This window comes from Entelurus aequoreus, linkage group LG23 (assembly GCF_033978785.1).
Source record: "Entelurus aequoreus isolate RoL-2023_Sb linkage group LG23, RoL_Eaeq_v1.1, whole genome shotgun sequence".
In the NCBI taxonomy this organism is placed as follows: domain Eukaryota; kingdom Metazoa; phylum Chordata; class Actinopteri; order Syngnathiformes; family Syngnathidae; genus Entelurus; species Entelurus aequoreus.
In genome coordinates this window covers 39820786-39848055 of record NC_084753.1, presented here as the reverse complement: position 1 = coordinate 39848055, position 27270 = coordinate 39820786, and the positions used below count along the sequence as shown (strand labels likewise).

The following is a 27270-nucleotide window of genomic DNA, read 5'->3' as shown; positions in this document are numbered from 1 at the left end:
CACGCGTCAAACTGGTCAACACAGTCGCCCTCAGTATCAGCCCAAAGGTAAGGGCTGTACAATGATAATAAAATGCCTCATATTATACAAATGTGATGAATTCATCTTGATACTGTCCTGCCACAGTGAATATGTTTCCCTTTTAAAGGGCAAAGTCCTCCCAGGGTCTTTTGTCCTAAAGACTGTCTGGATAAAGTGAGGAGACTATAATTTAGGAAAACGATTTATTTCACAAATGGACTAGAATAAGTTACACATTTTTACATGTAGCTAAATTCGACAGAACACCTGCATCATCTTCTCAACAACACCCGCATTCTTACATACAACATATTTAAAGAATGGCGGTAATAAATAAACACAAAGTGTATTCGGATACAAACAATTATTGACGATGTTTACTCTATTAAACGACATATATGTGCACATGTATGCACTGATTAAAAATACAGAACTATAATGCCCACGTGCCTGACTTTCTCCATCACACGCCATCTTGCTTTTTCCTCCTTCTTCTTCTTTCTATTTCCAGCAGACTAGTAGAACATCTTAGGTGTGTTGCTGCCCTCCACAGGCTATTAACAGAATGTCCTCCTTCTGTCCTATGGCCCACACTACAGACTTGGACACGAAAAGGACAGGAAGTAAAAAGGACGTCAAAACAAAATGTATGCATTCTTTCCAACGGCCGCTGGGTGGCAGCAGAGGCTCCATGTATTACCCGAAGAAACATTTGACTTCTGACCTTTCCACATAATTTATCTCATCTTTACTGCTGGAGTTCAGCTCACTGAGGATGTAAGCTCCATTTTGGTATTTTAATTAACTTTAATTATTCATAAACAGGCTTAAAACAAACCATTATTATCATTACTGCCTCATTTTTTTCACTCTACTCATTCAAACAATTCTAGCACAAAAACATTCAGGATGTTCTTACAAACAATATTACACATCCCCAAATGTACCACTTTATTATGGTATTAATATAATATATTATTACATTGAATATTCACATGTTTATAACAGTGCTGAACATTTTAATTTCCCCTCGGGGATTAATAAAGTATTTCTGATTGTGATAATTACATCACTCTCATAAAGCCTTTAAAGCTGAATATGTTTTTTACCATAGCTCAGCTTCACAATGTTGGAATATTGACTGCTCATATTAATATTCTTCTATTGTTTAGAATATTACACTTTACCCTTTTTCTTTGCTCAAATGAACAGGATGAAAGTGTCTTTAATTGTCACTACTGAGTGTAACTATATATAATTATGTATATAATAATCTTCCATTCTTCACCTTCATTACCGCTTGATTTAACTCTCATCTTATTTTATCCAGAGAGAACTTGACCATAAAAAGATGGCTGCACATCAATAAACTGTCACTAAACTTCAATAAAACTAAATATATCATATTTGGAGATTGTAAAAATGTAAAACACAAATTATGATGGATAATATTGAAATGAAAGGAATAAAGGTAATCACATTTTTAGACGTTAATATTGATGATGAAGTAAGCTGGACACTACATATAAATCATATAAAGAAAACATAAAAAAAATGGAGTGCAATACTAAATAGAATAAAATACATACTTACAAATATTAACTACAATTATTGTACCCAACTTTAGTTGAAGCATACATTGTTTATTGCATAAAGGTCTGGGGACATACATATAAAACAATCACACAACAATATTCATATTACACAAGAGAGTAATAAAGATAATTAATAGAATGGATTATAGAGACCCAACAAATGATTCATAAAGTCACACATTTTAAAAGTAAATGATCTTGTATAAAAGACAACTGCTCAAATGATGTATAAAGTAAATAATAATATGCTTCCAGAAGTGGTCCAGAAGATGTTTCAGATGTGAACCAGTAAATATGAACTAAGAGGGATTTATGAGTACTCAAAAGCAAAGGTATGAACACATGTAAAACAAATATGTATATCATATAAAGGAGTTCATCTATGGAATCATCTAGAATTAGAACATACAATATGTAACCCTTCATTATTTCAAAAAACATATATAAAACACTATTATGAATAAGTATAAAAGTGAACTATGAATATCTACACTTAAAATGTTGATTGTATGTAACATATTTTATGTAGTGTTTATTCTCACCTTTTCAGTCAAATTGTTCTGTTCATTTTAAAGTACACAAATGTGTATATTAACTCATGTACTTGACTGAAATAAAATCACTAATCTGAAGTGTCTAATCTATAAATGTTAGAATCATATTAACAAGATTGTGTTACACACACACCAATGATGTCACACATGTTATATGTACTGATGTTGTTAGAAAGTCAAAGTTAAAGTTTTGACAGTTTATTTCAAATCCTGCATCTTCATTTGCTGCTGCTGTTCTCACCAGCACACTTGTGTTTCTTACACTGGTACTTAGAAGAGAATCTTTCACCACACACACTGCAACTCAACACTTTCTCTCCTGTGTGTGTTCTCATGTGTACTGTAAGAGTGTTTAGGTAACGGAAGCTTTTGTTGCAGCTTGAACAGGAGTATGGTTTTTCACCAGAGTGCTTTCTCATGTGTACTTTTAATTGATGTCTTTCTATATAACTTTTACCACATACTGAACATATAAAAGGTTTTTCACCAGTGTGTGTTCTCATGTGTTTTTTTAAATGGTCCCTTCGAGTAAAATCTTTACCGCAGATTGAACATGAAAAAGGTTTTTCACCAGTGTGTATTCTCATGTGTTTTTGGAAATGGTGCCTTTGAGTAAAATCTTTACCGCAGATTGAACATGAAAAAGGTTTTTCTCCAGTGTGTATTCTCATGTGTGTTTTGAAATGGGTCCTTTGAGTAAAATCTTTACCGCAGATTGAACATGCAAAAGGTTTTTCTCCAGTGTGTATTCTCATGTGGAATTTTAAAATGTTATTTATTGCAAAACTTTTACCACATTCTGAGCAGGAAAAAGGTTTTTCTCCAGTGTGTATTCTCATGTGTTCTATCAGATGACAATGGTATTTAAAGGTTTTGTCACAGTGAGAACATGTGAAGTGTGTGTTGTCAGTGTGACATGTCTTATCATCTTTAGAGTCTTCATCATCAGTGTCAGGAGAGTGTGACGTTGTGTCCTCACTATCTGATAGTGGAGCTAAGAGCTTGTCTGCTTGTGATCCTCCACAGTGGTCTCCATCAGCTTCTGTTGTCATGTGTTGAGTTGAGCTGCTGCTTGGAGGCTCCGCCTCTCTCTTCTCCTCACTCTCACCTTTGACCTCATCACCTTCACTCTTCACAGGGACACCAGTCACTGGCATCTTGGTGACATCAACCTCCTCCAGTCCTTCAAGATGCTCTCCCTGCTGACTGATGCTGTGTTCCTCCTCTTCCTCTTTAATGTGAGGGGTCAGTGGATCCACCGCTTCCTCTTTAAAATGGGGTGTCAGTGGTTCCTCCTCTTCCTCTTTAAAATGGGGTGTCAGTGGATCCACCTCTTCCCCCTTAATGTGAGGGCCTTGTGGATCCACCACTTCCTCTTTAAAATGGGGTGTCAGTGGGTCCTCTTCTTCCTCTTTAAAATTGGGTGTCAGTGGGTCCTCCTCTTCCTCTTTAAAATTGGGTGTCAGTGGATCCACCTCTTCCTCCTTAATGTGAGGGCTCAGTGGATCTACCACTTCCTCTTTAAAATGGGGTGTCGGTGGGTCCTCCTCTTCCTTTTTAAAATGGGGTGTCAGTGGGTCCTCCTCTTCCTTTTTAAAATGGGGGATCAGTGGGTATTCCTCTTCCTTCTTAATGTGAGAGGGCTGTGGCTCCTCCGTCCGCATCCTGAAGCTCCACTTCTGTTGCTCAGGGTGAAGATGTTCTTCACAGACGTCTGCAAGAAAACAAGACAATCACGTTTTAGTGACATCCATCTCTGCTCAGTCACACAATGCATTCAGTACGTTTACATGCACTTAGGAACAACTAGTTATTGTATGAACTGTATTGAAATCTTTACAACATTATTCACAGGAAAAGAAAAACAAAGTTTGTCTGATCCCAAATGGCTTGCACAGACATGATAGGGTGAGAAATAAGTGTTGGTGATTTTCAATGTTTTTGGAACAGTGTTAAGGTCATACAAAAAGAAAAAGAAAATTAGTGCCCCAGAGACGTCCGCCGCGACGGGCTCCGAGTGAGGGGTGACTCACTCGTGTTTCGGGCATTGTCCTGGAAACACAAATTGTAAATAGGTAGTGGGCTAATTTGTCTTAAGGTCGAGAGTCACGTCATTAGTGTGAAGAAGTGAATAAAGTTGTAAGTGACATCTAGGGCCTTGCCGCCCCGTAGACTAGTGAGATTGACAGACGTGTTCATCTCGGTGCAACGTTTCAGTATACGCTAAGGAGGTTTGCGGCCCTCGAAAACTGATGTAAATAAGAGAGAGAGATGTATGACATTATATGGTTTTGGATTGTTGTTGATCTTGTTGAATTTTATAACACTGATTTGTTGCTGGATTTACGTGTTGTTAAAAGAGAAAAAGAGTAAAAATGGATGGTGATTTTGAGCGTGAGTGTGAAGAGTTTGGGACGCGTGATGGAGTGTTTTTGTCCCAGAGTGGGGACAGGAAGATAATGGACGAGATAAAGAAGAACATAGTTGGACAGATTGTGAGAAGTGTGGACACAGCGGACAGAGAGAGGCAAGTATGAGAAGTTTTGGAGGAGAATAGACACAGAAACATGGTGTTGCAAGTGTGAGGAAGAGATGCATCCAGGATGTAGTTGTATGGGAAAAAGCAAGTTGAAGAAAAGCTGAGAGAAAGTGACAAACGGAGGTGCATGTAAAAAAAACATGTTTTTGTGCGGTAGATCGCTGCAGACTGTTTTTTTTTAAAGTGTGTATCTTTCCAGGTTCACATTGTGTAAAAACCCCGGGGTTCAAATAAAGATAAGTGAAATATAAAACATAGGACGCTGGCAGGTGAAAGACGCCAAAAGACGATGGAGGTGAGGCTTGAGAAAAACGTTTACAAATAGATGAAGAAATAAGAAGGCCGAAAGAAATCAATAAGAATAATTTAATGCAAAATAGAATAAACTAATGCGTGCGCCAGATATTGTGGGGTTATTGAAATAAGATATGAATAAAATGTAGACTGAAGATATTTATAAATATGAATAGCGCTTTTTTATGGGACCCAATGAGATATATATATGTGTATATATGTATATATACTGTATGTATATATATATATATATATATATATATATATATATATATATATATATATATATATATATATATATATATATATATACACTACCGTTCAAAAGTTTGGGGTCACCCAAACAATTTTGTGGAATATCCTTCATTTCTAAGAACAAGAATAGACTGTCGAGTTTCAGATGAAAGTTCTCTTTTTCTGGCCATTTTCAGCGTTTAATTGACCCCACAAATGTGATGCTCCAGAAACTCAATCTGCTCAAAGGAAGGTCAGTTTTGTAGCTTCTGTAACGAGCTAAACTGTTTTCAGATGTGTGAACATGATTGCACAAGGGTTTTCTAATCATCAATTAGCCTTCTGAGCCAATGTGCAAACACATTGTACCATTAGAACACTGGAGTGATAGTTGCTGGAAATGGGCCTCTATACACCTATGTAGATATTGCACCAAAAAGCAGACATTTGCAGCTAGAATAGTCATTTACCACATTAGCAATGTATAGAGTGTATTTCTTTAAAGTTAAGACTAGTTTAAAGTTATCTTCATTAAAAAGTACAGTGCTTTTCCTTTAAAATAAGGACATTTCAATGTGACCCCAAACTTTTGAACGGTAGTGTATATATATGTATATATATATATACACACACACACACACACACACACACACATATATATATATATATATATATATATATATATATATATATATATATATATATATATATATATATATATATATATATATATATATATATATACACACACATATATATATATTATACACATATACATATATATATATATATATATATATATATATATATATATATATATATATATATATATATATATACACATTAGGGGTGTACCGGTACACAAAAATTTCGGTTCGGTACGTACCTCGGTTTAGAGGTCACGGTTCGGTTCATTTTCGGTACAGTAAGAAAACAACAAAATATTAATTTTTTGGTTATTTATTTACCAAATTTGTAAACAATGGCATAACATACATATACACACAGGGTCCATTGCCAGGGTTAATGTGGTCAACATATATAAAATAAAAACTAAATAAGACAAGGCTCAGAATGGTTTCTTAACAAAACTTTTCTACAAACCCCGTTTCCATATGAGTTGGGAAATTGTGTTAGATGTAAATATAAACGGAATACAATGATTTGCAAATCCTTTTCAACCCATATTCAGTTGAATGCGCTACAAAGACAACATATTTGATGTTCAAACTGTGTTTGGGTATAAAAGTAGATTCCATGAAATGCTCAGTCATTCACAAACAAGGACGGGGCGAGGGTCACCACTTTGTCAACAAATGCGTGAGCAAATTGTTGAACAGTTTAAGAAAAACCTTTCTCAACCAGCTATTGCAAGGAATTTAGGGATTCCACCATCTACGCTCCGTAATATCATCAAAGGGTTCAGAGAATCTGGAGAAATCACTGCACGTAAGCAGCTAAGCCTGTGACCTTCCATCCCTCAGGCTGTACTGCATCAACAAGCGACATCAGTGTGTAAAGGATATCACCACATGGGCTCAGGAACACTTCAGAAACCCGCTGTCAGTAACTACAGTTGGTCGCTACATCTGTAAGTGCAAGTTAAAACTCTCCTATGCAAAGCGAAAACTGTTTATCAACAACACCCAGAAACGCCGTCGGCTTGGCTGGGCCTGAGCTCATCTAAGATGGACTGATACAAAGTGGAAAAGTGTTCTGTGGTCTGACGAGTCCACATTTCAAATTGCTTTTGGAAACTGTGGACGTCGTGTCCTCCGGACCAAAGAGGAAAAGAACCATCCGGATTGTTCTAGGCGCAAAGTGTAAAAGCCAGCATGTGTGATGGTATGGGGGTGTATTAGTGCCCAAGACATGGGTAACTTACACATCTGTGAAGGCACCATTGTAGTAGAATTTCTGACCTTTGACCTATAGTTCATGTCTGTCAAAAATGTATGCTCATTTTGATTTCTCTTCCTCTTCTGTGGGACAAAAGTGAATTTTAAGTCATGCCAACCTGTCTACAGAATGTGTTGACTGTCTAAAGGATTCCAGTTGTTATGGAACAGATAGGGAAAACAAAAAAGACATTGACGCACTAACAAGAGAGATAAGAAAGGGATAAAGCCAAACGAAGAGAGTGTTTTGGGAGCCATTTTTTCATGCTGACGGGCGCGCCCGGGGGGAAAACTTTCTGTGTGCTAGACAACTCAACCCAACCATTGTACCATTTGATTATGAGTCAAATAAAACTCTTGTGTTAAATCTACTTTGGTTCTCATTGACAACCTGGACTTTCCACTACACCATTAATGCTGAAAGGTACATACAGCTTTTGGAGCAACATAAGTTGCCATTCAAGCAACGTCACCATGGACGCCCCTGCTTATTTCAGCAAGACAATGCCAAGCCACGTGTTGCATCAACGTGGCTTCATAGTAAAAGAGTGCGGGTACTAGACTGGCCTGCCTGTAGTCCAGACATTGAAAATGTGTGGCGCATTATGAAGCCTAAAATAGCACAAGGGAGACCCCCGGACTGTTGAACAACTTGTGTTGTGCCTGAGTGTGCGTTGTTTACACCAGTGTTTTTCAACCACTGTGCCGCGGCACACTAGTGTGCCGTGAGATACAGTTTGGTGTGCCGTGGGAGATTATCTCATTTCACCTATTTGGGTTAAAAATATTTTTTGCAAACCGGTAATTATAATCTGCAAATGATGTGTTGTTGTTGAGTGTCGGTGCTGTCTAGAGCTCGGCAGAGTAACCGTGTAATACTCTTCCATATCAGTAGGTGGCAGCCGGTAGCTAATTGCTTTGTAGATGTCGGAAACAGCGGGAGGCAGTGTGCAGGTAAAAAGTGATCTAATGCTTAAACCAAAAATAAACAACAGGTGAGTGCCCCTAAGAAAAGGCAGTGAAACTTAGGGAACGCTATGCAGAACGAAACTGGCTACAAAGTAAACAAAAACAGAATGCTGGACGACAGCAAAGACTTACTGTGGAGCAAAGACGGCGCCCACAATGTACATCCGAACATGACATGACAATCAACAATGTCCACACAAAGAAGGATAAAAACAACTGAAATATTCTTGATTGCTAAAACAAAGTAGATGCGGGAAATATCGCTCAAAGGAAGACATGAAACTGCTGCAGGAAAATACCAAAAAAAAGAGAAAAAGCCACCAAAATAGGAGCGCAAGACAAGAACTAAAACACTACACACAGGAAAACAGCAAAAAAGTCCAAATAAGTCACGGCGTGATGTGACAGGTGGTGACAGTACACCTACTTTGAGACAAGAGCTATAGTGATGTATGCTTGGTTATGCTTTAAAGTCATATCCAACAATTGCGACAACGACTTTTTACTGTCAACTGAGTTTCGTTTTTTATGATTTCTGCTGGTGGTGTGCCTCCGCATTTTTTCAACGCCAAAAAATGTGCCTTGGCTCAAAAAAGGTTGAAAAACACTGTTTTACACAATGAGCGCTACGCTACTTAATATATCCGTGTGGAAATTCATTCGGTACACCTTCGAACCAAACCGGAACCCCCGTACCGAAACGGTTCGATACAAATACACGTACCGTTACACCCCTAATATACATATATACATATATATATATTAGGGATATCCCGATCCGTTATTTGGATCGGATGCCGATATTTGCCAAAAAATGCGTATCGGCAAGGCATGGGAAAATGCCAATCCAGATCCAGTTTTTAAAAATATTCCGGTCCGTGTTTTCCAACGCACCGATTTAAATAATACATTCCACTTTTCTGCTGCTCCCTAATTTCCGTTCCGCATTTTCCAGCACACCTTCAACACATCCACAGGTCTGTGTCCTAACCGTCCTAACCGGAAGCGGATGCCGGTTCATGGTTCCGAAAGGCGAGCGGAAGTCACCGGTAAAAATGTCAGCTGTGTGGGATTATTTTACCCTACAAAACGAAAAAGATGAAGAGGTGGAGTGCACAACATGCCACAATAAAGCCAAGCGTGGTGGTAAAGTTGTAAGACATTTTAATACAACAAATCTGATCAAACGTGTCCGCATCGTTTAACTTTCTGCGCCATGAGCTTGACTTAATGAATTATTGTGGCCACTAGGTGTTGTGAAAGATTACATCGAACAATTGTAAAAGCATCCGTCATAAGGTTAGTGTTTTTATTATATTTGTGTCAATATGTGTAAGCATACTTTGTGGCTTTCACCAGTAGGGTCGCTATCGCTATAAGGGTCAGTCGATATCGCTTTGGGGTCCGCAACCCTAATGCCGCCCCCCAGTGGTCCACAGAGGCTGAAAAGGCTTTCATTGACCTCAAACATGACCTGTCCTCCACCTCCGCTTTTGCTGCCCTTTTACTTGGATGCTTCTGTAAGTGTCTTTTTTCAGAAACAAAAGGGGGAGGAGGTGTGGGGGGAAGGGGGAGAGCTGGACGAAGTGGCTGGGGAGAGGGAAGTTTGGGTTTCCCTGCTTAGGCTGCTGCCCCCGCGACCCAACCTCGGATAATAAGAAGAAGATGGATGGATGGAAGAAAGGACTGCTGTCTGATAATCACATTAATAACACAATAACAATCATGTGTCTGAGTACACCTATTAATCCAGATTAATCTAACACGTCATTTTCATGTTAATGATGAAATATTAAGTTAGTAAACATGTGAGAGTAAGAAGTAAACAAACCTGTTCGGTGTAACACAACTTGATGTTTCTTGAAAACAGCCTCCAATAGTTGACGTAGTCTTTTGTTCTCTTCTTTTGTCCGAGAAAGTTCCTCTTTGTACTCTGCTATCTTCTTTCGCACATTTTCACACAATCACAACACTTTACACTCACACTTGATCTTAACTAAGCGATGTGTTGATCAAATCCGCGTCTCTTTGTTAGCAGCTAACAAGCTAAGCTAACTAGCATGCTAAGCTAACTAGCATGCTAAGCTAACTAGCGCGCTAAAACAACTAGCAAGCTAAGCGGGCCTAATAATGTCCAAAGTTGAGTGAGACGAGTGGAGTTTATCCTGACACGGAGGATGAATAAAGTGTAGTTAGTAGCGATGTGAGGAGATGTGCCGAGGCTTAGAAGCGTGTGTGGAGTAAAGGAGGACTTTGCTGCAAAGCGCATATCCTCCACGCATGCGTCACTTAGGGGCGGGGCCACAGAGTCATAGTGATGGGCAAGTCATGAACGAACCGTTCAAAATGTATGTTTTCATGGTGCCCACACAAAAAACATGGCAACAAATGATATTTCCAAATATATCAACCGTATTTGACTTTTAATCAGGTATATATGAAAATAATGAAAAAGTATGGTTTTTAATGCACTTATTTTCGCTGTTTTTATTTGCCATATGTGTTTTATAGTGTTTTATGATTTATTTTCTAACCACAAAGATGGACCACTATTTCTAAGAACTGGCTGTTGGCTTGCCTTACACAGTCCTACAGAACATGTGATTTCCTATTCCAGCAGATACTATACTTGAAATTACAACCAACCGAACGCCTGATTGTAGAACATTTTGTCATCTAGTTATCAACAATTGTAGCAGCTTTGGTTCATTATCATCCATTATACAGATGTGCATACAAATGTGAGTTTTGTGGAAGAAATGTAAGTAATATGAAGGAATAACATAAGCTTGATCTCCTCTGTAAAATGATTTTGTGTATAATCTCTCAAATCTCCTGTTTTCATTTTGAAGTTTACACAAAGATGAGGATGAAAGTAAAAAGTGGGACGTGCTTTTGAAGAAGGAATAAACATTTGCAAGTAATTTCTCAGTGTGGTGGTTTTGATAAGACAGAAAATATTGTTTGACTCGATTTCAGTCCTTCATGTTGACGTTACCAGTTCACCTCCAAGGACTAGATGTGTCATCACAAGTCCTTCAGCAATGATGAATGTAGATATTATCAATCACAGGGAAGGTATTTATTATTATTTTTAGGTACTATGCCTCTTCGTTTTAGCTGGAAAAGGGCGAGAATAGCCTACATCTTCCTCCAGAAGAGAACATGTCTGTGACCTCTCAGATGATCCAGAAACTGGAACCTCCCACTAGGGGTGTTGCTAAGCATAAAGCTCGACTAGGGCACAGCCCCCACTATAATTACTTTGTACCCCTCCAAAACACACACACACACACACACACACACACACACACACACACACACACTTTTGTCTCTGCTTCAAGGGAAATAAATATGACATGTAGTCTCTTCTCAAGGTTAGGGCTTCAAGGATAGGGCTATCACTTCTGCATTCCGAAGTCCAAATTAGGGCCTCTTCCCTATGAGGAGTGATCCAGCCCACCTGCGAATGTCAAACTAAGGGGCCTTATCTTATTATGTGCTCAAACTGAAATACTACTATTTACTTAAACTTGGTTCTTCGCTTTCTCCAAGGTGAATATAAACCTTCACCATAAGCAAAACATAATATGAGTTAATTAGTTCACTTCAGTATCTAATGGTGCATCAGAATTGGTGTTTTGTAGGAAGAATGTTGTTCCTCTTTTGCATCGGCCTTGTGTGTCCTCACCCAGCCAGTCTCTGGTAAACAATGTCCCATCATGCTGACATCCACTGAATGTGAGGGCTCATAAAACACCACATAAACATACATAGGCCAGCCCCTGGGGTCGACTTCCCAAGGATGCTGAGTGTCTCCTATCTTGGGGAGTTGTGAAGAAGTTGTAACGGACAGGCCACTGACGGCCAAGTGGGGGGGTCAGTATTTTGGTCAGCAACAGGGCCCCAAAATTGTAAACTGACTGACACTGTGTAAGAGAGACATGGCACCATCTGTGTCCTATTTGATACGATGACATACAGCAATTTTCAAGGTCCAACTTTCAGACAAGGGTCGATGACATCAAATGGAAGTATACATCTGACCTGGCTCCTCACAGGAACTGCAGTCTTGTTCTAGTACTTTGAATAAAGTTCTCCTAGGACTGTCGATTAGTCCGCCCCACCCTCACAGTTTACCATTGTTTACAATGCAGCGAGAGAGATTCAGACCGAGAAAGCGACGAGAACACCATTAATTTGAGCGAGGATGAAAGAATTGTGGATGAGGAAAGTGAGAGTGAAGGACTAGAGTGCAGTGCAGGACGTATCTTTTTTCGCTCTGACCGTAACTTAGGTACAAGCTGGCTCATTGGATTCCACACTTTCTCATTTTTCTATTGTGGATCACAGATTTGTATTTTAAACCACCTCGGATACTATATCCTCTTGAAAATGAGAGTCGAGAACGCGAAACGGACATTCACAGTGACTTTTATCTCCACGACAATACATCGGTGAAGCTCTTTAGCTACTGAGCTAACGTGATAGCATCGGGCTCAAATGCAGATAAAAACAAAATAAATAAACCCCTGACTGGAAGGATAGACAGAAGATCAACAATACTATTAAACCATGGACATGTAACTACACGGTTAATAATGCCCAGCTTGGCGAAGCTTAACAATGCTGTTGCTAACGACGCCATTGAAGCTAACTTAGCAACGGGACCTCACAGAGCTATGATAAAAACATTAGCGCTCCACCTACGCCAACCAGCCCTCATCTGCTCATCAACACCCGTGCTCACCTGCGTTCCAGCGATCGACGATGCGGTCGGCGGCCCGGAGACGTAGGAAGTCAAGGTGAGGTCGCCGGCTAGCGCGTCTGCTATCCAACAAAGTCCTCCTGGTTGTGTTGCTGTAGTCCGCCGCTAATACACCGATCCCACCTACAACTTTCTTCTTTGCAGTCTCCATTGTTCATTAAACAAATTGCAAGAGATTCACCAACACAGATGTCCAGAATACTGTGGAATTATGAGATGAAAACAGAGCTGTTTTGTGTTGGATTCAATGGGCTCCGAATACTTCCGTTTAACTAGTGACGTCACTCGCATACGTCATCATACAAAGACTTTTTCAACGGGAAGTTTAGCGGGAAATTTAAAATTGCACTTTATAAGTTAACCCGGCCGTATTGGCATGTGTTGCAATGTTAAGATTTCATCATTGATATATAAACTATCAGACTGCGTGGTCGCTAGTAGTGGCTTTCAGTAGGCCTTTAAAGATTCTTCTTCAAGTATTTTTTCTGACATGTTTATGCTGTATTGCTTTGTTTCTTCTGCCTGTCTCACTTTGCTAGATGCATCATATTCAGACTAATGTCTCGCCTTACTTAGAGTGTGTTTACTTTTCCTAGCTAAGAGTTTCCCGCTTATCTCCAACCCTTCCCCCATGCATTCCTGAGCTAAGATAAAATGTGTGTGCCTCACCGACACTCTCCTGTAAACGGACAACTTGTTTCTTTTGAAGCCTCCAATAAATACTAAAAAAAAAAAGAATTCTCTGAACATTTCTTATTAAATAGATTATTAAATTGTAATACAACAGACACTTTGCTTGTCATCAAGATGATGTTCCCCGGGAAGTCCTGTGGGGAGGTCTCAGAGAGTATGGGGTATCGGACCGTCTGATTTTGGCGGTCCGCTCCCTGTATGATCAGTGTCAGAGCTTGGTCCACATTGCCGACAGTAAGTTGGACCTGTATCTAGTGAGGGTTGGACTCTGCCAAAACTGCCCTTTGTCACCGATTCTGTTCATAACTTTTATGGACAGAAGTTCTAGGCGCAGTCAAGGCGTTGAGGGGATCCGGTTTGGTGGCTGCAGGATTAGGTCTCTGCTTTCTGCAGATGATGTGGTTCTGATGGCTTCTTCTGGCCAGGATCTTCAGCTCTCACTGGATCGGTTCGCAGCCGAGTGTGAAGCGACTGGGATGAGAATAAGCACCTCCAAGTTCGAGTCCATGGTTCTCGCCCGGGAAAGGGTGAAGTGCCATCTCCAATTTGGGGAGGAGATCTTGCCCCATTTGGAGGAGTTTAAGTACTTAAGAGTCTTGTTCACGAATGAGAGAAGAGTGGATCGTGAGATCAACAGGTGGATCGGTGCGGCATCTTCAGTAATGTGGACGCTGTATCGATCCGTTGTGGTGAAGAAGGCAAAGATCTCAATTTACCGGTCGATCTTCGTTTCCATCCTCACCTATGGTCATGAGCTTTGGGTTATGACCGAAAGGACAAGATCACGGGTACAAGCGGCCGAAATGAGTGGGGCTCTCCCTTAGAGATAGGGTGAGAAGCTCTGTCATCCGAGAGGAGCTCAAAGTAAAGCCGCTGCTCCTCCACATCGAGGAGACAGATGAGGTGGTTTGGGCATCTGGTCAGGATGCCACCCGAACGCCTCCCTAGGGAGGTGTTTCGGGCACGTCCGACCGGCAGGAGGCCACGGGGAAGACCCAGGACACTTTGGGAAGACTATGTCTCCCGGCTGGCCTGGGAACGCCTCGGGATCCCCCGGGAGGAGCTGGATGAGGTGGCTGGGAGAGGGAAGTCTGGGCTTCTCTGCTTAGGCTGCTGCCCCCGCGACCCGACCTCGGATAAGCAGAAGAAAATGGATGAATGGATGGATGGGCTGCAATGGTTGTGTTCTCTCGAATGCAGAATTGTACACCTTTCCTGATTGTCAGCTCCCAGACAGTGGTCGAGGAGCGCAGGGGAGACATTCCCTCCAGGGCCGATGTATCGTCGGGGGTAACACCCTCCACTTTACCCGGCAGTGGGTCCTACAGTTCAGCTGTTGGGTCGGAATGACGACCCAACAGTTGTCGATTTGTTGCAACTCTGTCACTTTATTTATGTTTTCCACAAAGCCAACCGGACATCCACTAAGCTACTAACGCTCCTGCACATTAACTGCTTCCACTCCCTCACCTCACTTGCCCACTCACTTACTCAGTCACTCACCTCACATACTGCCATTCTTAAAGGAGCACACACACTCTGGATGACAAATAAAACATAATTACACTCCAGCATAGTAATAAACATTAACATTTCCATACAGACATACAGTTCCATATACATTCAATATAACTGAAAGGATGCAGCATGACTAGTAGGAGTCAATATAAGGAGAATGCAATAATGTAGCTTGTAGTGCAAATGCAAGAATGTATCAGTCCATGTGTTTAGTGCACACATTACAGTCGAGCCAAACAGCCCTGAAAAAATATTAGAATATCCAACACTCAGGCTACATTTTATGAGGAGAAGCAATTAGCATTTTAAAGTATAATGGTAGCTGAGGTCCCTGTAATAACTCCAAACACTCACAGAAAAATACACCAATTGCATTTTACGCCATAGTGCATACAATAACTATTGTCAAGTTGTTGTTTTTTAAGTAAAGAACAATGCTATTAGCTTGAACAGCTTATACAGTAAATTCGATAAGTGCATTAAAAACAGCACTAGTTAATTATTTTCATACTTTTCTGATTGAAAGTCGAATACAGTTTATATACTTGAAAGATCATTTGTTGCCATGTTTTGTGTGGGCACATTGAAAACATACATTTAGAATGAATCGTTCATGACTTGCCCATCACTATGACACGTTGGCCCCGCCCCTAAGTGACGCATGCGTGGAGGATATGCGCTTTGCAGCAAAGTCCTCCTTTACTCCACACACGCTTCTAAGCCTCGGCACATCTCCTCACATCGCTACTAACTACACTTTATTCATCCTCCGTGTCAGGATAAACTCCACTCGTCTCAGTCAACTTTGGAGATTATTAGGCCCGTTTAGCTTGCTAGTTGTTCTAGTGCGCTAGTTAGCTTAACATGCTAGTTAGCTTAGCTTGTTAGTTGTTTTAGCGCGCTAGTTAGCTTAGCATGCTAGTTAGCTTAGCTTGTTAGCTGCTAACAAAGAGACGCGGATTCGATCAACACATCGCTTAGTTAAGATCAAGTGTGAGTGTAAAGTGTTGTGATTGTGTGAAAATGTGCGAAAGAACGATAGCAGAGTACGAGGAGGAACTTTCTCGGACAAAAGAAGAAAACAAGAGACTACGTCAACTACTGGAGGCTGTTTTCAAGAAACCTCAAGTTGTGTTACACAGAACAGGTTTGTTTACGTCTTACTCTCACATGTTTATTAACTTTATATTCCATCGTGAACATGACGTGTTAGACTAATTTTGATTAATAGGTGTACTCAGACACATGATTGTTATTGTGTTATTAATGTGATTATCAGACAGCAGTCATTTCCATTAGATAATGTTCAAATATAGGTGATTTGGCACACTTATGATTAAAATAACAAAAATAATGTTGTTTTTCATCAGATATGTACTAGTATTGTATATGTGGATGGGGGCCCTGCTTTGGAAATAATGTGTACCCCTTTCAGAGATCACATTTAGTTCCACTTCAAACATTCACATGATCCACAATGAGATGAGATGGTATAACGTGAACAGTTCTGGAACTTTCTAACTCGGGGGGGAAACGGGATCTCGTTGGAAGCGCGATGTATTAGCGGACGCCATTTGGGTATAACAAAATGGTGTCTGCCAATGTAGTTTACAATGTCACTATGTCGAACTTTTTTCACCAAGTACCACCTCAGAAAATACTTGGATTTCCAAGTACCACCATCATGAACAGCATTAAAATACCGTAGCATAGTAGGCCTTAATTATTCATTAAAAACAAGGAAGACACGTTATACCATACCATACCAACGTTATTTAACAAGCATATTTAATATTTTTAGTTACTGTAACATTACACACAGTTTGAACAGTAACACTGTGTTTGCATGTAGGAAAATAAAACACTGTACTTAAATAATGAAATGATATTTGGCGTACCACTAGGTGATGCCTGCGTACCACTAGTGGTACACGTACCACAGTTTTAGAATCCCTGCACGATCGGTTCAGGAAGACTTGATCAATGCACGCGTGCACAAAGACAACGTCACTTCCTTTTTACTTGTTTTACGTCAGTTATGTTCCTGCATGTTGTCACTACCATAGTTTTCTTTTTTGTCATCTTTACTTGAATAACAATGTCACATAAAAGATGACATACTGATCTTTTAAAAATAAGTAAGTAGATTGTTAAAAAAAAAAAAATCAACATTTAAAAAATAAATCACATGATGTGAGTCAGTGGCGCCCCCTTACGTCATTCATTGCAATGACAGAAGATTGAAAGTGAATGAAATTGTGGCCATAATACTCCCTGATTTTTTAAAATCGACCCCTTGTTCATGTTTATATTTTGTTCCCTTTTACTCCTATGTAAGCTAGTTTTTATACAAAACATTAATAAAATATTCAAATATCACAGAATGTGACGTTTCAAAAGCACCTTTGTAAAAACAATTGTAAGTCCAGGAAGTGACGTAGTCTTCCGGTACCTATGGAGTAGTGACATTGACCACCACCACCGGAATATGTTTTATTTATTTCATGACAGCACGTCCCCTAAACGTTAAAACATCATGGACACGATTGAACACAGCATCCAGCAGTGGAAACGTGGCTTTATTTACTATCAAGTTCCTATTTTTAATTGTTGAAATGAAATCAGCAGTGACGGGCTAGTTGTTTTGATAGCGGCTAAATTAGCATGTCGCGATATTTGTACACGGGATCACGTCTGCGCCGAGTGGATGCGCAGAGGGTTGAAACAGCGCTTGTGTCTTCTTCCTTACGTTTACTTGAACATCATTATCCAGCACCATCTGCTGGTCACATTGTGTACCACAGTCACTTGAACTGCATGTCATGACACCTACTAACTCGTATGTCACTCAAAAGTGCAGATTTTAACCATTGGAATCATTTCTATAGTTTGAAAACATCCAGCAGGCAGCATTTAAATGTTAATTATGTTGTATTATCCCCAGGTAGCAAATTTAATTTCCTTTTTTGTGCTGTTTTGAAAGACCCGTGTCACGTGACTTCAAACTTGACACCTCATTGGCTGCTTCTGAGACAGACTCCATGGTTTTAGTCTTTTAACGGAAGTGAGTCTTGCTTTTTGAAGCAGCACATTTTTCAACGCTGCATTTTTTTTAACTGAATTTTTATGTACTGAATTTTCAACTAACTGCATCGTTTCGGATCAAAAAGCATTCTAAAAAATAAAAGATCATTCCTGAATCCAAATACACAAAAACAGGTACCAACAAGAAAGAAAAGTAGGTTTTGTATTATAGGATCCCAACCTAAGAGGGGTTTTGAGACAAGAAAAAAATTAAAAGCCTTGAAACTAATATAAGAAAAGTCCAATTAAATCTCCAATTTAAAAAAAACCAACATTGAAATAAAGTGCGCTGGTTTAAGAGGACACGTTTAAATGTCAGCAGCAACATGAAAATAACTGACCTTTAACTATGGTGTTTTTATAGGTGAACATGATTATAGGACATACACACAATAAACATGATTATAGGACATACACACAATAAACATGATTATAGGACATAGGAGTTAACACAACTTGTCTACTTCTCATTGTTTATGAACTGGACTAACATAGTAAACTGGAAGTGCCCAAACTAATGACATTAGTTTGGACACTTCCGGTTTACGACGTTAGTCCAGTTTATGAGACAATGAGAGTCAGACAAGTTGTGTTAGCTCTTACAAGCCTTGGAAAAGATAAGTCTTTTTACAAAAAAAAATAAAAGTCCAGTGCAAGACAAAGCAAGATCAACAACAATAAAGAGCCTAAATGGATTCATCTGCTTTGGGACTTTATTAGAACGTCCTGGATTGGTTGTTAGCTGTCTGCCAAGCTGTACAACCTCATCACATATAGTGAGGGCAGAGCGGTAAAAAGACTAAAAGCCCAGCGGGCTTCACAGAGACATAACGCAGCATTCTCTTCAACATCCAGTGGTAAACAGCACACCATGGAGCATTCAAAAGAAGACGTAAGCGAACATGAAAGAAGTTCAAGATCGTCACATTCATCTCACTCAAGTCGGATGACGTCAGTGAGCGTTGCTGCTGCAAAAGCACGTGCTAAAGCAGAAAGTGCACGTGTTAAAGGCCTACTGAAAGCCACTACTACCGACCACGCAGTCTGATAGTTTATATATCAATGATGAAATCTTAACATTGCAACACATGCCAATACGGCCGGGTTAACTTATAAAGTGCAGTTTTAAATTTCCCGCTAAACTTCCGGTTGAAAACGTCTATGTATGATGACGTATGCGCGTGACGTGACTAGTTAAACAAAAGTATTCGGAGCCCATTGAATCCAATACAAAACCGCTCTGTTTTCATTTCATAATTCCACAGTATTCTGGACATCTGTGTTGGTGAATCTTTTGCAATTTGTTTAATGAACAATAGAGACTGCAAAGAAGAAAGTTGTAGGTGGGATCGGTGTATTAGCGGCGGACTACAGCAACACAACCAGGAAGACTTTGTTGGATAGCAGACGCGCTAGCCGACGCTAGCAAGTTCGCTCTAGCCGCCGACCGCACGGATGATCGGGTGAAGTCCTTCGTCCTTCCGTCGATCGCTGGAACGCAGGTGAGCACGGGTGTTGATGTGCAGATGAGGGCTGGCTGGTGTAGGTGGAGCGCTAATGTTTTTATCATAGCTCTGTGAGGTCCCGTTGCTAAGTTAGCTTCAATGGCGTCGTTAGCAACAGCATTTTTAAGCTTCGCCAAGCTGGAAAGCATTAACCGTGTATTTACATGTACATGGTTTAATAGTATTGTTGATTTTCTGTCTATCCTTCCAGTCAGTGATTTATTTATTTTGTTTCTATCTGCAGTTAAGCCCAATGCTATCACGTTCGCTCTGTAGCTAAAATGTTTCACCGATGTATTGTCGTGGAGATAAAAGTCACTGTGAATGTCCATTTCGCGTTCTCGACTCTCATTTTCAAGAGGATATAGTATCCGAGGTGGTTTAAAATACAAATCCGTGATCCACAATAGAAAAAGGAGAAAGTGTGGAATCCAATGAACCCTTGTACCTAAGTTACGGTCAGAGCGAAAAAAGATACACCCTGCATTGCACCGTAGTCCTTCACTCTCACTTTCCTCATCCACAAATCTTTCATCCTCGCTCAAATTAATGGGGTAATCGTCGCTTTCTCGGTCCGAATCTCTCTCGCTGCATTGTAAACCTCTGGTGACGTCACGCTACTTCCGGTACAGGCAAGGCTTTTTTTTATCAGCGAGCAAAAGTTGCGAACTTTATCGTCGATGTTCTCTACTAAATCCTATCAGCAAAAATATGGCAATATCGCGAAATGATCAAGTATGACACATAGAATGGATCTGCTATCCCCGTTTAAATAAAAAAAATTCACTTCAGTAGGCCTTTAAACTTTCCTTTGCACAAAAAGAAGCAGAAATGCTAAAACAGCAAGCGGAAATACAAGCTAATCTGCTCCTGTTAAAATCAGCAAAAGCCGCTGAAGCAGCAGCAGCTGAAGCACATGTTTTAGACGTATCAGCTCAAGAAGAAAGTGATATCCAAAGAAGCCAATTTGAATTTAATATGCCAGTACTAAGCCCAGTAGAACGCACTAAAGAGTTTGTGGAGCAACTGTCAGAGGCATCTCATGGCCAACACTCACTCCATTCTTGAAATCAGCCAATACTGACTGACCTCTTCCTCAGCGCGCCAGCAGACAATGGACAATGATGAAGATGTTAAGGTCAACACAACGGCTAATAAACAAGAGATGGATAATGTAAAGTACCATGTGCCCAATTACCTACCTGTCCAGCACCACAAACAACCACATCGGGGAGACGTGGGGACTCCACCGCTTCGTATTACTGCAAGTCCATCAAAAGACACCTTCACAAGGAATGATGCAACTCAAAGGATAGATTCTTCATATCAAAAATCATTCCACCATACCCAGCCTCGTCACTTTTCCGCACGAGGAGCAACTTCCTTCGACAATCGGGGTGCATCAGACCTGGCTAAATACCTAATGCGTAAAGAGATGGTTAGCTCTGGTCTTCTCAAGTTTGATGACCAACCACAAAATTACTGTGCCTGGAAGGCATCATTCATGGGCTCCACAAGGGACCTAGATCTCAGTGCACGCCAGGAATTGGATATGCTGGCTAAATGGCTTGGACCTCAATCAGCAGAACAAGCTAAGAGATTAAGAGTTGTGTACATACATAATGCAGAAGCTGGGTTCGAAATGGTGTGGCAGAGGCTAGAGGAGTCAAACGGTGCACCTGAAATAATTGAGCATGCTTTACTTAAAAAACTTGAGAACTTCCCAAATATCTCAAACACAGACAACCAAAGACTGAGAGAGTTCGGGGACCTTCTTCTTGAGTTGGACGCAGCAAAGTCAAATGAACTCTTACCCGGTCTTCTTCATCTTGACACAGCTCATGGCATTAGTCCCATCCTGATCAAGCTACCATATCGTCTCCAAGAAAAATGGGTTAGTGCAGGCTCAGCATACAAAAGGGACAAAAAGGTGGCTTATCCACCATTTCACTTCTTTGTGAACTTCATTATGGAAGAAGCTAGGATCCGCAATGATCCCAGCTTTGCATGTGTCACCAGTGGTAGCGTAACTAATGCTAGACAAGAACGACTTCAACCGAATTACAGGACACCAGTGTCCGTAAAGAAAACTGAAGTGGCGACAGTACTTGAAGCTAAGTACAACTTCCAAGAAAATAAATCTGAAGACCCAGATAAAATATGTCCCATCCACAATAAGCCTCACCCTCTACGTAAATGCCGTGGCTTCCGAAACAAACCACTCGAAGAAAGAAAGGCTTATCTGAAAGAGCAACACATCCGTTATCGATGTTGCGCATCTACGAGACACATGGCGAAGGATTGTGAAAAAGCCGTGCAATGTAAAGAGCGTGACAGCACTAGGCACATAACAGCGCTTCACCCTGGTCCACCACCAACAACAGAGAACTCCCCAGTGAAGGAAGATCAAGGCGGGGAGAATAATGAAGATCTCATCCCATCAGTGACATCAAAGTGTACTGAGATCTATGGCAATTCAGTGACTCCAAAATCCTGTTCCAAAATGTGTTTAGTCAGAGCATACCCTGCTGGCCAAAGAGAGAAGGCTGTCAAAATGTTTGCAGTCCTTGATGAGCAAAGTAACCGATCCCTAGCTAAAACAGATTTCTTCAATCTCTTCGGCATCAAATCAGATTCAGCACCATGCACACTGAGGACATGTTCTGGAGTAATGGAGACAGCAGGAAGACGTGCATGCAACTTCATTATAGAGTCATTGGACATGCAAACCACAGTACCTCTCCCCACACTTATAGAATGGGACATGATGCCCGATGACAGATCGGCGATCCCATCACCAGAGATTATTCAGCATCATCCTCATCTAGCTCCACTGGCAGGAAAGATATCAACAGTTGACCCCAATGCAGCAATTTTGCTTTTACTCGGAAGAGATATCATCCAAGTGCATAAAGTAAGGGAGCAGTACAATGGACCTGACGAGGCACCTTATGCACAAAGTCTTGACCTAGGGTGGGTCATAGTCGGGGAAGTATGTCTTGGAGGAGCTCATAAGCCAGCAAACATCAACGTCTTCAGGACTAATAGAAACATTTCTAAGTCCATGTTCTGTCAGTGAAAAGTTCAGCAGCCCTAATCCGTGCCATGGTCTGCAACCCCCCAAACATCTGGAGCAGATGGACGACCTCGGCAGCCAAGTTTTTGAAAAAGCTAAGAATGATGATAAACCAGGTTTGTCTCCTGATGGTCAAGCATTCCTTGACATTATGAACAGAGAAGTATACAAAGATGAGTCAAACACTTGGGTTGCCCCGTTACCCTTTCGATCACCTCATCGCCACCTCTCAAACAATCGGGAGCAAGCATCAAAGCGTCGTTCATCCCTTTATCATACGCAGAAGAGAGGCGTCATATCTGCACCGCCAGGAGACTTCAATGTGAAAGACATCCACTCAAGACAATGGCGGCAAGTCCAACTTCTCTCTGATAGATTCTGGAAGCGATGGAAACAAGAATACCTGTCAACCATACAACCTAGGAGAAAATGGTGTGCAGAAAGGCCTAACCTGCAAGTTGGAGACCTAGTACTACTGAAAGACGGCCAGGTGAGAAGAAATGAATGGCCCACTGGACTCATCGTCAAGTCTATCAACAGCTATGACAACAAAGTAAGAAAAGTAGACGTCAAGATCATCCGACAAGGTACTCCAAGAATCTACACTAGACCTGTATCAGAGGTCGTGTTGCTCCTTCGTAAAGAGACTGTATAGTGGTATAAAACATTATACCAGGTGGGGAGTGTTGTGCCCGTTTGATTGAGGACTATTACTGACACCTTGTGGCGATGGGAAATGCTGCGCGTCATTAGTTTTGGCACTTCCGGTTTACGACGTTAGTCCAGTTTATGAGACAATGAGAGTCAGACAAGTTGTGTTAGCTCTTACAAGCCTTGGAAAAGATAAGTCTTTTTACAATAAAAAATAAAAGTCCAGTGCAAGACAAAGCAAGATCAACAACAATAAAGAGCCTAAATGGATTCATCTGCTTTGGAACTTTATGAGAACGTCCTGGATTGGTTGTTAGCTGTCTGCCAAGCTGTACAACCTCAACACATATAGTGAGGGCAGAACAACATACACACAAACATTATTATAGGACATACACACAAACATTATTGTAGGACATACACACAATAAACATGATTACAGGATATACAAACAATAAACATTATTATAAACAAACATTATTTTCTTTCGAGGCAGGGGCTCCAAAGCATCCATGCATATATGTATATATATATATATATATATATATATATATATATATATATATATATATATATATATATATATATATATATATATATATATATATATATATATATATATATATATATATATATATATATATATATATATATATATATATATATATATATATATATACATATGTATATATATATATTGATGCTGTATCGGGACAGATCCATTAAGAGTTTGAGCAGAAATATGTCATGTCAAACATATAACACCTTTGTGACATGAAAAAAACACAATTAAATCATGGTGTTTACTTTTTGATATTAATATAAAACTCAAAGCAGTTTGGCTAATGAAGATGAAGTCTAATAAACAAGCTTTGTTCTTCTCCAACAACGCCTCCTTGTAGTTCAGTGCAACAGTTTGGCCAACAAAAATAAAGACTAGTGACACCTCTCACGTCGAATACACAATCTTCACAGCCAGCGTTCAATTCAATGAGATGACAAAACATTTGAGCTAGTATTGATGTTAATTGAACACTGATACAGTTTGCAGTTAAATAAAGGAGAAGTGAACATCCCAGTAAAAAAAAAAAAATTACTTTATAAACAAGTTGCGACAACGTTCCCGACACATCACCTGCTGCATGTTTCCTCACCTCATTAACTCTCAGTCACAGCAGCTGATGGACAATGTATTGAGAAAATAAAAGCAACATCAAATAGTTTTTTCCTTCGCTGTATACTTTTAGTGTGGGGACAAGTGGGCTCGTATGTGGGCTCTGTACCCAGGATGTCGTTGTGGCTTGTACAGCCCTTTGAGACACTTGTGATTTAGGGCTATATAAATAAACATTGATTGATTGATTGATTGAAGTGTCTCCAATATTGTCCACACCTGTCTCCATCTAAACACAGCAGTGCGCTCTTAAACGCACGGCGGGAAGCGAGGGAAAATTACATTAACCCAAGCGCTTGGCTCCGTTTACTCCGAGGGCAAATCACCGTAGCAAAGTCCGTGTAGCTTTTCCGCCATGATTATCAAGCCAAACAACGCTAGTGCGCATGTGCCTGACTTTGTGTTGCCTAAAATGTATTCATAAATGACAATTTGCTGTAATTGAAACCATTTACGTACCACTTACCGTCGGGAAATTCCCAAAGTCGTGTGGACAATGCTGAAGAAACAAGTCCATGTCAGAAAACCAACACATTTAGCTGAACTGCACCAATTTTGTCAAGAGGAGGGGTCAGAAATTCAAGCAGAAGCTGGTGGATGGCTACCAAAAGCGCCTTATTGCAGTGAAACTTGCCAAGGGACATGTAAGCAAATATTAACATTGCTGTATGTATACTTTTGACCCAGCACATTTGCTCACATTTTCAGTAGACCAATAATAAATTCATAAAAGAAGCAAACTTCATGAATGTTTTTAGTGACCAACAAGTATGTGCTCCAATCACTACATCACAAAAAAATAAGAATTGTAGAAATGATTGGAAACTCAAGACAGCCATGACATCATGTTCTTTACAAGTGTATGTAAACTTTTGATCGTGAATGTATATATGCATGTATATATATCCATCCATCCATTTTCTACAGCTTATCCTTTTCGGAGTCGCGGGGGGTGCTGGAGCCTATCTCAGCTACAATCGGGTGGAAGGCGGGGTATGTATATATATATATATATATATATATATACTGTATATTTATGTATATATGTTTAGTTTAACAGTCCAGTTGTGATTGATTGAATGCCCTGAGAATTATACTGGACATTCTTTTGTAATTGCCACAAAATAACGTGTAGTATTTTGTTAATTTCTTGCCAAAAATATTTTTATTTTATAGATATTTTCAAAGCAGAATATTGTCCTTAGGGCCCCCTGGCACCTCATGGGGGACCCGTAAAATCTGTGCCTCTTAAAGGCCTACTGAAATGAATTTTTTTTATTTAAACGGGGATAGCAGATCTATTCTATGTGTCATACTTGATCATTTCGCGATATTGCCATATTTTTGCTGAAAGGATTTAGTATAGAACAACGACGATAAAGATCGCAACTTTTGGTATCTGATAAAAAAAGGCTTGCCCCTACCGGAAGTAGCGTGACGTAGTCAGTTGAACATATACGCAAAGTTCCCTATTGTTTACAATGATGGCCGCATGAAGTGAGAGAGATTCGGACCGACAAAGCGACAATTTCCCCATTAATTTGAGCGAGGATGAAAGATTTGTGGATGAGTAAAGTGCAAGTGAAGGACTAGTGGGGAGTTGAAGCTATTCAGATAGGGAAGATGCTGTGAGAGCCGGGGGTGACCTGATATTCAGCTGGGAATGACTACAACAGTAAATAAACACAAGACATATATATACTCTATTAGCCACAACACAACAAGGCTTATATTTAATATGCCACAAATTAATCCTGCATAAAAACACCTACGTGTTTGTTATGCTAGCTCCTAGCTCCTCTGCTAGCTCCTAGCTCCATAGAACACGCCAATACAATTCAAACACCTGATCAACACACACAATCACTCAGCCCAAAAGACCGTTCACCTAACCCAAGGTTCATAAAGCTTATATATTTTAAAAAAGTTACGTACATACGCAAAAAAAAAGTTGCGCACATACGGTCAAGCGATCAAATGTTTAGAAGCCAAAGCTGCATACTCACAGTAGCACGTCTGCGTCTTTGTCATCCAAATCAAAGTAATCCTGGTAAGAGTCTGTGTTGTCCCAGTTCTCTACAGGCGTCTGTGTATCGAAGTCAAAAGTCCTTCTGGTTAGAGTCTCTGTTATCCGAGTTCTTCCATCTTGACTGCATCTTTCGGGAATGTAAACAAAGACGCGCTGGCTGTGTACTGTTGTTGCTGCCTTCGTTCGAAAAATACGTCCGTTCTTTGCTTGCTCAGCTTCTTTCTCCATAATGCAATGAACATAGTTGCAACAGATTCACGAACACAGATGTCCAGAATACTGTGGAATTATGAAATGAAAACAGAGCTTTTTTGTATTGTATTCAATGGGGAAGGCATACCCGTGTTCCCCGGGCTACGTCACGCGCATACGTCATCCTCAGAGGCGTTTCGAACCGGAAGTTTAGCGGCAAATTTAAAATGTCACTTTATAAGTTAACCCGGCCGTATTGGCATGTGTTATAATGTTAAGATTTCATCATTGATATATAAACTATCAGACTGCGTGGTCGCTAGTAGTGGCTTTCAGTAGGCCTTTAAAATCAACTTTCTAACAACATCAGCACATATAACATGTGTGACATCATTGTTGTGTGTGTAACACAATCTTGTTAATATGATTCTAACATTTATAGATTAGACACTTCAGATTAGTGCTTTTATTTCAGT

General features: G+C 40.1%; 2 protein-coding genes across 3 annotated transcripts in view; one reads left to right on the top strand and one right to left on the bottom strand.

Moving 5' to 3' along the window:
• Window positions 1–1534: 1534 nt before the first annotated feature.
• Window positions 1535–27270, bottom strand: part of LOC133640671 (oocyte zinc finger protein XlCOF22-like) — a 45032-nt gene continuing 19296 nt past the window's right edge. Inside the window, exons 1-2 of one of the 2 annotated variants that reach the window (XM_062034226.1) lie at window positions 9936–10374; window positions 1535–3884 (exon numbers count right to left, since the gene is read on the bottom strand). In XM_062034226.1, the coding sequence (XP_061890210.1) occupies window positions 2389–3834 (1446 nt within the window). In that variant the 5' untranslated portion in view covers window positions 3835–3884; window positions 9936–10374 and the 3' untranslated portion in view covers window positions 1535–2388. Of the gene's footprint in view, window positions 3885–9935; window positions 10375–27270 lie in introns of those variants that run through there. The other variant, XM_062034227.1, reaches the window with a different exon arrangement.
• Window positions 25503–27270, top strand: part of LOC133640707 (gastrula zinc finger protein XlCGF57.1-like) — a 33596-nt gene continuing 31828 nt past the window's right edge. Inside the window, exon 1 of the mRNA XM_062034276.1 lies at window positions 25503–25566. The gene's annotated coding sequence lies outside the window, so the exon portion shown is untranslated. The remainder of the gene's footprint in view (window positions 25567–27270) is intronic.